Source organism: Theropithecus gelada, chromosome 9 (assembly GCF_003255815.1).
Source record: "Theropithecus gelada isolate Dixy chromosome 9, Tgel_1.0, whole genome shotgun sequence".
NCBI classification, from domain to species: domain Eukaryota; kingdom Metazoa; phylum Chordata; class Mammalia; order Primates; family Cercopithecidae; genus Theropithecus; species Theropithecus gelada.
This window is the reverse complement of record NC_037677.1, coordinates 91,751,540-91,764,393: the sequence shown is the minus strand read 5'-3', so window position 1 is coordinate 91,764,393 and position 12,854 is coordinate 91,751,540. Positions and strand designations below refer to the sequence as shown.

General features: G+C 44.5%; 1 protein-coding gene across 5 annotated transcripts in view; it reads left to right on the top strand.

Moving 5' to 3' along the window:
• The window catches only part of SORBS1 (sorbin and SH3 domain containing 1), a 252,779-nt gene that overhangs the window by 228,464 nt on the left and 11,461 nt on the right, over positions 1–12,854 (top strand). Inside the window, exon 29 of one of the 5 annotated variants that reach the window (XM_025396193.1) lies at positions 12,636–12,695. The exons of the other annotated variants lie outside the window; for them this stretch is intronic. Within the exon in view, the coding sequence (XP_025251978.1) occupies positions 12,636–12,695 (60 nt within the window). The remainder of the gene's footprint in view (positions 1–12,635; positions 12,696–12,854) is intronic. 5 annotated transcript variants of the gene reach the window in all.

The window sequence follows — 12,854 nt, the reverse complement described above, 5'->3', positions numbered from 1 at the left end:
GAGAATATTCTTAGAACCTCCTTAGACCCAGATCGAGTTCCTGAAGATGTCTGCAAGCCATTTATTAAGTATCTAGTATGTATGATGTCCACAGTAAATAGTGCTTAACCCTTAGGCTTGCAACCTCAGTTTCCCTTTGAGGCTGTAGTTATTCCGTCTATGAATAAGACCTGCAGGTACCAGCCTCTGGGCAGAATACAAGGGTCATTTGTCTCTCCTCTTGAGGACCCTAAGTTCAAGCCTCCTCAAAACAAGGAGGAGCCTATGCAATAATAGAGGCATGCTTGGGGGACACAGGAGCACAGAGGCTTGAGACACACTAGGCCAGACTTCCAGCTCCAGCCAAGCACATGTGGGCCCATGGGTGGGCCAGCACATCAGGAGTAGGGATCACTGAGGGTGAGCCAGCATGGGGTAGTTTATAAGAAATCAGGCTTAGTCTTTTGCTAGAAAGCCACTTAACCTCTCACATGCAAAATAGGAGTGGAAGCAGTCCATCGCTTGTAGGGCAAGGATTCAGTGAGGTAATTAATGGAAGTTGGTGCTTGGCACGTGCCAAGGCTCCATATGTGGGATCTCCCGCTGCTGTGTGGGGCCGTAGGAAAGCAGCAATACCTGGCAAAGGCTTTGCCTGGCCCTGGAACAGGTTGAGGAAAAAATAGAAGAGGTGGTAAAGTGGCTAGCTGAAAAGAATTAAACGTCTCTGACACAGGAATAATTCTATAAACGTTCTAAGTCAACCCAAGGCACCCGAGGACATCCTTATCGTCAGTGTTGAGTCATCATCCCGGCCCAATTCCAAGATCCTGTGTGTATAGGAAGTGCGCACGGTGCCGGATCTCCGAGTAAGGTTAGGGGTATACGCTTCCTGCTTCCTAAGGCAGGATAGGAGTGGAGTAGCTGGCAACACTGAAGATTATGTTGATTGGAAAGTCAGGCTTGTTGAAACTTGGTGTTCCTTTCTTGGTGGGCCTCCAGACCCCAAGTGTACCACTTCCTGTCCCCTCCCTTCCTTCTGACCTCCTGGCACAAGCCCCTTTTCCATGGGTGTGCCCAGGCTGTGGCCTGGGGCTCGCTCCCCCTTGAGAGCTGGCATTTGTGTGAAAAGGGCTGCGCCCGCACCTCCCCTTTAGCCGCCTCACTTTCCCCTCCTGTGGCTGGAGCAGGAGCTGACAACTCTGGAAACGGGGTCCTTCAGAAGAGGCTCCTGTGTCTTGGGCCCCCTTTGGGTGACAGACATGCTAAAAATGGAAAGGACTTATATGACAACTGTTCTCTGGCAGCCCCATCAGAATGACGTGACCACAGGAAAAATGCATTCCAGACCAGTTTGTGTATCAAGAGAACTGTCAGACATTATGATCCTTGCTGAACTAAAGAGCTGAAACAAAAGTTCACTTTTATTATAGGTATTGGGGAGGTAGGTTGAGAATCTGACCAATAATGAGAGGGAATTTTACCTGAGAACCTTGAATGAAAAGATATTCTGAAATGTTATGATCATTTACTCTTTGAAGCATTCAGGATATTTCAGGCAGTTTGCTGCAAGAGATAGAGAGGGGTGAACATCATCAGGGCTTCCATTTAGATGTAACTTCTAGGAAGCTGTTGGGGCCAAGGGAAAGTTTCCCTTTTGTCCTTTGAAGTTTCCCTAAAAATTACTGATAAGAAGCAAAAAAATTTTTTTCTTTTCTTTCTTTTCTTTTTTTTTTTTTGAGTCAAGGTCTCACTCTGTCATCCAGGCTGGAGTGCAATGGCACAATCTCATTGCAACCTCTGCCCCCAGATTCAAGACTTCTTCTACCCCAGCCTCCTCGAGTAGCTGGGACTACAGGCACATGCCACCATGCCCAGGTAATTTGTGTTTTGTTTGGTAGAGACAGGGTTTCACCATGTTGGTCAGGCTGGTCTCAGACTCCTGACCTCAAGTGATCCTCCCGCCTCGGCCTCCTTGGATTACAGGCATGAGCCACCATACCCGGCCAAGAAGCAAATTAATAGGAGAAAAGGCATACAATTTTATGTGACATAGGAGCCTTCAGAATGAAGACCTAACCCCCCAATGGGGTGCAGAAGCTTATACCATCTTGAGGTTACAGAAGAATGGGGGCTCAGAGGATGGCCAAAGACAGGTTATGGTGGTAAATCAGATTTTAAGCAGTAAGACACGTTATGGGAGGGAGAAAAGTAAGGCTTGGCTAGCAAAGGGGGTCTTGTTATTTAGATGAAAGCTCACAAGTAGCAGCCTCAGAGAGAATAGATGGTAAATGTTTCTTTTAGGCCTTTAAAGGTGTCAGCCTGTCAGTTCATCTTTTCTAGATCTAGACAAGGGAAAGCCTCAGAGAAAACCTGGCTGCATCAATGCAGATTTTTCTCTATAAATACAAATCTCCTGCACAAAAGACAGCTTTGCAGAGCTACCTGTTTTTGCTGGCTCTCTGACAGCCATCCCAAAATATGTCAAAAAATATATTTTGGAGTAAAATATTCTGATTTCCTTTAACACCTTTCCTGACAGCCTCCCCCACCCCTGCATGAGTGGATTCAGTGCTCTGACTTTGTGCTGCCACAGCCCCTGCAATGGTCTGAGTGAGTGAGCCTCTCTCAGCCCCCTTTGCTTCCCTGTGTTCCCATAAAGTATCAGTGCTCCAAGGGCAAGACCATGATACCTGATGTACGGAAGGCACCCAGTGAATATTTGTTGAATGAAAGAAAAGGCAAGCCAGACACGGTGGCTTACACCTGTAATCCCAGCACTTCGGGAGCCTGAGGCAGGCGGATCTCTTGAGGTCAGGAGTTTGAGACCAGCCAGCATAGGGAAACCCCATCTCTTCTAAAAATACAAAAATCTCTTCTAAAAAATAAAAAAAATCAGTTGGGCGTGGTGGTGCATGCCTGTAATCCCAGCTACTTGGTAGGCTGAGGTGGGAGAATCACTTGAACTCAGGAAGCAGAGATTGCAGTGAGCAGAGATAGGGCCACTGCACTCCAGCCTGGGTGACAGAGCAAGACCCCGTCTCAAAAAAAAAAAAAAAAAAAGAAAGAAAGAAAAGACAAACAATGACTGACCCCAACTAAAGGAGTTTAGGATCTCCACCAGGGGAGTAAGATCTGTTCCCAAATAATTATAATGCAAATAAGGAAAGAGAGTCACAAACTACACCCCCTGGAAGATCAAGATGGGGAGAAATAATAACAAGGGAGGAAGGTGGTTGTCTGGAAACCTCAGGAAAAAAAATGCTGGGCAGGGTGTCAGAGCCGCAGCACAAGGAGGTGGTTGACTTGAGTGTTGGTAAGAAAAATTGACTGATAACAGTATAGGTTTGAAGAAGGAAAGTTTATTAGAAAGAAAGAATACTGCAAAAGAGTGCAGCAGGGCACTCAGTGAGAGAGGACTGAGCGCACTGTGGTGGATTTTCCTCAGGAGTGTTTGTGGACCTTAAGGTGGAAGCTTAGGGGCAATTTGGACCATACTGGCCACATAGGTCATAAATGATTACATCTGTAGATGTTTTGGTGCCTTAATGTCAGCAAGGGTTGCACAATGAGTTTCAGCATGCCATTCCAGAGATGTGTAGAAATTCTAGTTACTTATAAATTTGGAGGGAAAGAAATCTGGGACCAGATGCCTGCTTTAAATGATAGGGAAGTCTAATTACTTCTAATTTTCCCAGATAAAGAATTTGGCCTGTTTGATGGTCACCAGGTGGTCATTGCTCCCTTCTAAATTCCTCAGATAAGGAGTTTTTGCCTCTGGGGCCTGCTGGATGGTCACCAGGTGATTTTGCTCTCCTCAAAAAAGTAACATTTAATCTGAGCCTTAAAGAATAAGAGTTTTTCTCACAGGCGTACAACAGGAAGGTGGGACTCAAGGCAAATAGCTCAAGCAAAGGCCCAGAGGTAGGACCATGAAAGGTATGCATGGAGAATGATGCATTCCTGGTTTGGGTGAGGCTTCTGGTATCCACAGGTGAATAGAAAAGGGGATTTCTGGAGAAGGGGCTGGGACCAGAACATACGTCAGGAGTGACGGTGACCCTTTGAATCAGTCACCTGCCCACCTCCCTCAACTCTGCAAATGTGTGGACACTTCGTGTGAAATGGTTTGACTTTTCACTCCTAAACTGGTTTACACTGGGTCAGTTGCCCATGTTTTTAGGTGTGTTTTTTCTCTGAACAGCAGAAGAGAGTGAGTGAAATGAATGCAAGGGTCTTCAGGGACATCAGGAAGGGGTGGGAAGAGCACTGGATTGAGAGTCAGGGTTCCAAGTTCTAGCTCTAGCTCTGCCATTGGTTTGCCAAGTATCTTTGGTTGAGTCACTTCTCTTTCCTGGCAGCTACTCTGTCCATAAACAAAAGATTCAGACAAGAAAAATGCCATTCCTTTTAGCTTTGATATCCTTTGATTAGGTAAAAATCCTGCGTGAATTTTAGTTGAAAGGAGAAAGAAGAACACATACAAAAGTTTAAGTCAGGGGTTTATAATCAATTTACAGACCTTTACAATGGAAAAATAGAAGCTTTTCCTTTTAATTTTTGAGAGACAACTTATTGGATGAAAAATGTGCATACAAAATGCCCAAGCATTCAGAATTATCACCGAAGTTCTTGGATTTTCTTGGGCGCAATTTTGGCCAACAACATTTAGAACAATCAAGAAGGTACGCTGGGCATGGTGGCTCACGCCTGTAATCCCAGCACTTTGGGAGGCTGAGGCAGGCAGATCACTTGAGGCCAGGAGTTTAAGACCAGCCTGGCCAACATGGTGAAACCCTGTATCTACTAAAAATAGAAAAATTAGCCAGACGTGGTGGTAGACATCTGTAATCCAAGCTACTCGGGAGGCTGAGACATGAGAATTGCTTGAACCCGGGAGGTGGAGGTTGCAGTGAGCTGAGATCATGCCACTGCACTCCAGCCTGGGTGACAGAGCAAGACTCTACTTCAAAAAATTTTTTAAAAGTAAACAGAGGAAAAGAAAGTAAGGGGAACAGGTCTGGTGGTAGTGAGTTATCTCAATTCATTGTTCACAGTCAGTTACAGATCAAATTGGTTGTTCCACTAAAAAAAAGAAAAAGAAAGCAAAGGGAAGATCATCTTGAAAAATCCCATCACTTGCATGATCAAATATTTGCGGAGTTTCTCCGTGACAGAAGCACTGTTTGTTGACTGGCATCCAGCCTTGGTTTTTAAGAGTTTTTACAATGTGTGAGAGTACCTCCTAGAATTTTTGAATTAAAAAGAATATTTAGAGACCATCTACTCCAGTAACTGATAACTTTTTCTAGATCAAGAACCTTTGAGAATCTGAGATCAGCTGAGGACTGTAGGCCAGTAGTTTGGGGAGGAGAGTGACACACAGTTTTGCATCATTTGGAGAGGCCCACACCCAAGTCCATTTGTGACAGACCAGCAGGTTAAGAGCCTCCAGTCTTTTACAATGAGATGAGAAAACCAAGGCCTGAGGAAAGTGACAAAACTTTTGTGATGTTAGTTTGGTTCCTAAAGGGAAGGAAGCTAATCAAATAAAATCTCAATATACAGGAAAGCTATGTGTCCTCAAATCATCTGTCTGAGAAGCATGAGAACGAACTATAGGCTTAGAGAAAGGAGAAGGAGGCAAAGTGACTCAACTTAAGACAGAAAGATGAGACTTCAGAGGGAACACTTCTCAACACAAGGAAACTAAGTTTGTTCCCAGAAAGATAAGAACAGAGGCATAGGCCTGCCTTGAGGATGGAAATAAGAAATAGAAGAGGAAGCCGTGATGTAACCTGCAAGAAAAAAGAAAATTTAAATGTTAAGATACTCAAGTAAATATAGGAAACATTTTCCTTTGACTCACTCAGAAGGGAAATCTCTAAATAGAGGGCATTCAACAGCTTACGGGATGGGGAGAGACGTTGGCTGCAGTACTTACAAAAATAAGCAGCAGATATTCTCTCAACACTAATGGTAGGGAACTGGCTGGGCGTGGTGGCTCACACCTGTAATCCCAACACTTTCGGAGGCCAACATAGGAGGATCTCTTAAGCTCAGGAGTTCGAGACCAGCCTGAGCAGCGCAGGGAGACTACGTCTCTACAAAAATAAAAACATTAGCCAGGAGTGGTGGCGAGTGCCTGTGGTTCCAGCTACTTGGGAAGCTGAGATGGGAAGAGTGCTTGGGTCTGGGAGGTCAAGGCTACAGTGAGCCATGATCACACCACTGCAGTCTAACCTGAACAACAGAAAAAAAAAAGGTAAGGGACTAAGACCCAAAGCTAAAGTGTCTACCCTTATGAAGGTGTTAGGAGAATGGAGCATGTCAGTAGAAAGTGCCAGCCACAGGATACTGGACAAATTAAGGTGACCTGTTGGTCAGTATCTCTAGCTCTTCTGATATCTTCCTCTGGCAGAGCACAAACCTCAAAGGTTGGGGTGTGGTGGAGTGTGCAGAACTTGGAGTCTGAGAGACAGATGTTCCAATACTAATCGTTCAAATTCTCAACTCAGACATGGCAGGTCTTTGTTTTCTCATTTGTAAAATGAGGTCAATGTTGAGCACCTTCTTGAGTTACTATGAGAATTAAATGAAATATAATAGAGATGAAAGCAGCTAGCACAGAGCCTGTAATGGGATCATAAATAACCTGTTGTGTGATGTCAAGGTACCAGGGAAATGAAACAGAAGTAGTTTACTTTATCCACCTTACCCTGTTCCACCTAAGAGAGAAAATGGTGGCGGGGGGCGGTGGGGGGAAGAGAAGAAAATAGAGAATGGGAAAATCATTTTACTTTGGGTTGCACAAATCGAGAATTTAAAAAATTTGGAATTTGTGCTCCCCAAATTAGTTTCTTCTACCTTCAGTATAAAGGCATAAGCTATTCTTGGAAAGCCTTTGGTTTCTTTACACTTGAATATGTATCTGCCATTACTCCCCTAACAGTCTTATGAAAGAAAGAGAAGACTGTATGATAGTCTATGAAGAGAAGGCTGAGCACTGGGTGAATATTTACTGAGCATGTAAGTTTAGTGTTGTAATCAGATTCAAATTACAACAAAGTTAATGTGTTGTCTATTGAGTGATTAGCAAGGAGATAAAATCTAGGTGGTAAGCAATTGAACTAGTTGTTTGTAATTCATTTTATATTTAAGCTGTGATCTTTTTCTCAGTAAACTTAATGAGATAACTCAGTGGAGTCAGAGGCTGTTTAGAGGGTGCTCTGGTGATTTCCTGAAGCTCACACCCAGGAGACTGAATCATTCGGGCCTTTCTACTCCCCTGGAAGAGTTTGCCCATGATGTTCCAGTAGGTGCAAATCTTCTGTGACTATTCTGGGGCAATCACTTGGGATGCTTCCAGAAGTGAGCACTCCAGCCCTATCTGGAGGCTGTAGTCAAAAGCCTTCCCCCTGCCAGTCTTCAGTAAGCAATGAGTAGAGTGCTGCCTCCCTTAAGCCAGCTCAGCCCCTGCCCACTCCTACTTCTTAACCCATAGGACAGGCACATTGCAATCATGGAGCGTTAAAGCCAAAAAGGACATTTATGTAAATTATGTCCAATCCTCTTATATATTTTAGAACTCGAAGTCCTAAGACGTTAAGCATTTTGTTCACAAGACAATCAGTTAGTACAGAGCATGGCCTGGAACCCGATTTTTCTCGCTGTCCCACTGGGAGGTCAGGGTAGGTCACGAGAAAGGTGGGGTGGGGTCTGAGAAGACTTGGGACGTGAGACGACTAGAGGAGTGCCGTCTCTGTGAGACTTGGGCAGATTAGGGGAGCAGCAGAGCCTCGCGCTGTTTCTAGAGGGGATTTGGGGCCAAGGGAAGTTGAGTTTCTCTGTCCTGTCCACATCGTCAGGACTTCCTGCTGTTCTGTAGCCTGTGTGCAATTGATTTGGGTCCACAAGGCCTTGGTGCACACCCAAAGCTGGAAGCGGATGCTTAGTAACTCCGCAGTAGCGCCAGGTGTTCTGTGGATCCAAAGGGATTAACAGCTCCAGGGAGGCTAAGATCTGATTTCTGGGGGATTTCTGTGAACTGAAAGTAGAAGGGCAACAGCAAGGACACATGCAGGTTCACCCAATTGGGGAGAATGAAGCAAGCACTCCAGGCCAGGAGAGGCGACTTGTGTACGAATACAGAAGAAAGCAGTTTCTAGATCACGGACTATCATCTGCTTACTATTAACGGGGGAAAGGAGGGAAGTGCAGTGTGTGTGTGTGTGTGCGCGCACGCGCATGTACTGGGCTGGTTGTTTTGTAAACAAGTGAAAAACTAGAATGCCATCACCAGAGTCGGCAATGTCCTTCGCATGAGATATACTCCCTTTATTCTTAACCCTAATGAAGTCCTTGTTAGAATTTGTATCTTCTTTTAGGCTTAAATAAGGGCAGACCCTGAGGACCTGGGGAGGGTTCAGAGCAGCATTGTCTAATAGAAATATAATGTGAGCCACATGTGTGATTTTAAAATGTTCTAGTAGACACAGTAAAATGGAACAACTGAAATTTTAATAATAGATTATAACCCAATATATCTAAAAATTATTACTGAGATTTTACATTCTTTATTTTGTGCTAAGTTTTTGAAATCCAGTGTCTATTTTTACACATAACACATTTCACTTCATACTTGCTACATCTCAAGTGTCCAACAGCCACCTGTGGCTACTGGCTACCATCTTGGACAGGACAGGTCCAGAAGAAGCACTATGCAAAGCTGTAAAGTGGTTAGAAAATGGGGACAGGAAAAAAAAAACATACCTAGAGGGGAAAAAAAAATCTGAGGATAAACAGCCTGCAAAATGAAGGGCTGATTCTTGTGATGGATAGTGATGGTTTCCATTTCCACTGAGGGTCTACCCCCATGCCATGTCTCCATCCCCTGAAAAACAAAACAAAACAAAACTGGTTTACATTTCAGTTATGTAAGCTATTTCACTTAAATCTAAACAGAGAGAAATTGAGTCTTAGCTAATAGAATAAATGTTTATCTTGACTTCTTCCTTCATTTAATCAACAAATGCTAAGTGAGGCACTCAGTCATCCCTACCTCTCAGGAATGGGCTTAAGTTTGTACTATAATGTTAAAGCTATGATGATGATTATCCTTAGCTTGGGGTATGGCCTGAGACCAAGGAAGGTACAAGGTGGACCATCAGTATCCCTTTTGGTACTATAGTTCACAATTAATGATTGGATGCTATTGCCATACACCGTATCTTTTATATAAGGAAATGTCTTTGAACACCTAGAGTAAAAAGTATTCAAGAAGAGAAATGATAGATAGTGCCTGTTTTCAGACAAGGCAGAAATTGGGTATTGCTATCATAGTTACACAAGCAATCTAATCATGATTCAAGAGGGAGGTGGCAGGTGGTATATGGAGATTAGACGTCAAAGGGCTCAGCTCTCACACTACTTTGTGCAAACCTCACAAGGTCAGGTCCCAGCCACCTGGCAAAGGCCTAATGTCCTGAGACATTGTAGAAGAAGCATGAAATGGGCCCTTTCATTTTGTCCCTTCCTTTACTTCTGTCAGAGTCTGAGGTGACTTGTTTGAGTGATTGCAGTTTAGAAGGAGTTTAGAGAACTCAAAGACTCTTCCCAAAAGGACAGGAGTATAGAAGTGGGACCGGGCACAGTGGCTGACACCTGTAATCCCAGCACTTTGGGAGGCCGAGGTGGGTGGATCATTTGAGGTCAGGAGTTCGAGACCAGCCTGACCAACATGGTGAAACCCCATCTCTACTAAAAATACAAAAAAATTAGCTGAATGTGGTGGCCCACGCCTGTAATCCCAGCTACTTGGGAGGCTGAGGCAGGAGAATTGGTTGAACCTGGGAAACGGAGGTTGCAGTGAGCCCAGATTGCGCCTGGGTGACAGAGCAAAACTCCGTCTCAAAAAAAAAAAAAAAAAGTAGTGCCTGGGATGGAACTCCTCTGAGCCTTAAATTCCTTATTCTGCACTCCTCAAGTCAGAGGGTTAGTACAAAAGTCAGGTATGTAACGGACCTATATATCCTTGTAAAATATTAGGTTCTTTTTACTGTATTTGATTCACTGATCCTGTTTTCAGCACCAAATTGTTTGCCAGATAATTGATTCCAGTCACTCCTTTGGGATGAGTGAAATTGAGTGGAAGGATGCTAGGTTTCTGTAAGCTATGGAGATCTTGCCAAGAGATTGTCTATATCCTCTCTTTTTTTTTTGTATTGCATTTGACCGGAGGTCATGAGGCCACCAGCTGGAATTTGGAAATATTTTATTTTTTATGAGAACTTTTGTTTTCATGAGGTGTGACCCAGACCACCGGTCTTGGCATACTGTAGCCAAAGAATCTCACTGTAGGGCAGTTGAGGTTCTCTGCACCCTTGCTGCCTAAAGTTGGTCTGTGAACCAGCAGCCTCAGTACTACCAAGTAGAAATGCAGAATTTCACAATACAGTCCAGGTGTATCAAGTCAGAGTCTACATTTTAACAGGGTCCCAAGTGATATGTATATATACATTAAAGTTTAAGAAGGATGGCTCTACAATATCCCAATTAGTTATAGTCCACAGCAGCCTCAGCTTAAACAGCTGCCATGGCAGCCAACTCATTTCCTCTTGTGGCAGCCCCTTGTATTGTTGGATTGTTTGGAAGTTCTCTCTTCTGTCATGTTAAAATCTGCATATCATTATCACCCACTCAAGGTGCCCAGAGTAAGTTTCATTCTTCTGAAAGCCCACATAGAAGTTACTTGGAAATGTCCATTTCTTTCCTTTGTGATACGGACACCTTAATCCAGAGGCGGTGAGTGGAGTGTGGGTGGTAGGTGGAGCCACACGAGGTCGGCTCCCAGTCACCCGGCAAAGACCTAACATCCAGAGTCATTGCAGAAGGAGCATGACATGGCCCCTTTAGTTCTGCCTCTTCCTTTGCTCCTGTCAGACTGCAGGGTGACTGGTTTGAGTGGTTGCAGTTTAGAGGGGATTTGGAGAATTTGAAGAGGCTTCCTGAAAGGACAGTGGTATTGAAATGATGCCTGCAATGGAAGTTAGTCCTGCAGGGCTTGCTAACGGATGAAGACATTTCCAGTGGAGGTGGACAGGAGGGGGTGGTCTGGTGGAGGGGAAAGAGCAGCCAAGCCACTTTACCTCTTACTTGCTGTGTGATATCGAGGAATGCATGAAACCCCTTTGAGCATTAGCTTCCTTGGTTGTTAAAGAAAACAATGACAAACCCTGTCTTTCCTGACTCCAGAGTTTCTGAGGGACTCACTGAAGATGAGGTCAATGAGCACACTCTATAAAGTAGAAGATGGTCTGAGGATGAAAGACAAGGTCAGATGGGACAATAGATGAAGCCAGGAGAAAAGCCTACCACTGACTTGCTGTGTAACCTCAGGGGAGGCTCTCATTCTCTCTGTCTCTCTGTGAAACAAGTGGGTCATACACAAAAGATTTCTAAGTGCGCGTCTAGAAGGCCCTGGAATTGTGGCCTATTGCTTTTTTTTTTTGAGACAGGGTCTTGCTTTGTCACCCAGGCTGGAGTGCAGTGTTGCAATCATGGCTCACTGCAACCTGATTCTCCCTGGCTCAGTTGATCCCAAGCAGCTGGGACTACAGGTATATGCTGCCACACCTGGCTAATTTTTGTATTTTTTTTCGTAGAGACGGGGTTTTGCTTTGTTGCCCAGGCTGGTCTCCAACTCCCAGGCTCAAGCAGTCCTCCCGCCTTGGCCTCCCAAAGTGCTGGGATTACAGGCGTGAGCCACCATGCCTGGCCGGCCTGTTGCTATTATTGCATGTTACCTGGAGGATTTTTTCAAGGTTGGCTCTTCAGGGTATTTACTTAGAAAAACTTCCTAGAGCTTAGAATTGAATCCTTTCTGGGGGACATGGTTCTAAACACTCTTCTAGTGAAGGCCTGGCCCCTGCAATGGAAGCCCCACTCAAAAGGCGGGTCTGCTTGACCATGTGTTTCTGTGTCAGCATGTGGTACCTGGGTTGGTAAGTGAAGAGTGACAGTTTTATCACACACAGTCCTATTTCTGGAAGCAAGCTCTGTCCTACAAGCTATGTGAACTCATCTCATACCTCACCGGAGTGTGACATTTGCAGATTTTTCCAGGGGAATGATCTTGGTTGATACTTAAAATCTTACCAAGGAAGTTTTCAAAATGTTATTCCCTTTTCTAAGTTTCTGAAATACAGCAGACCTGATGGTTCTACGGGCCTGCTCTGCTAGAGGGGCCTTCCTGTCAACAAAATAACCAAAACTGGCTTTGGGTTCAGCAGCCTTCCCTAGATACTTACTAGCCGAGCGTGAGGGGACCAATATGTGTGAAGGGACATGGCTAAGATGGCCTTTCTGAGTCTCTCTCCTACCAATCTGGGGACCCTGTGTTGTTCATCCTCACCTCACTGCAGCCATGTTTCCAGTTTCCCATTTCATTTCCCGGATGCTTGCTTCTAACTCTACATTTGCGTTTTCTTCTGTGCACCCACCGTGTTGTTGTGGAGACTTGGTGGCCATAGGCCGCCAGTATCCGGTGTCATCCAAGCGTGATGGTGTGGTACGTGGATTTGCTCATGCTTTTATTTTGAATCCTTTCCAATGTGACATCTGCTAAAATGTCTCCCTTATAATTTGCTTGGTGATCACAGCTTTCTCATCATTCATTGAGAGCAGGACCTGATCTCACAGAATCTGAAAAGAGCTATGTGGTAAGATGCCTGTTGAATAAGACTGCAGCCTTTCCAAAGAGAATTTTTACTGATCCTGCTTTTGGAATCTAGACTAGAATGATGCCTGGTTAACCCACAGAAACATTATTTACAAGAATTCTGTGGCTATTATAGTAGAACGAGATGTTAGGCCACTCC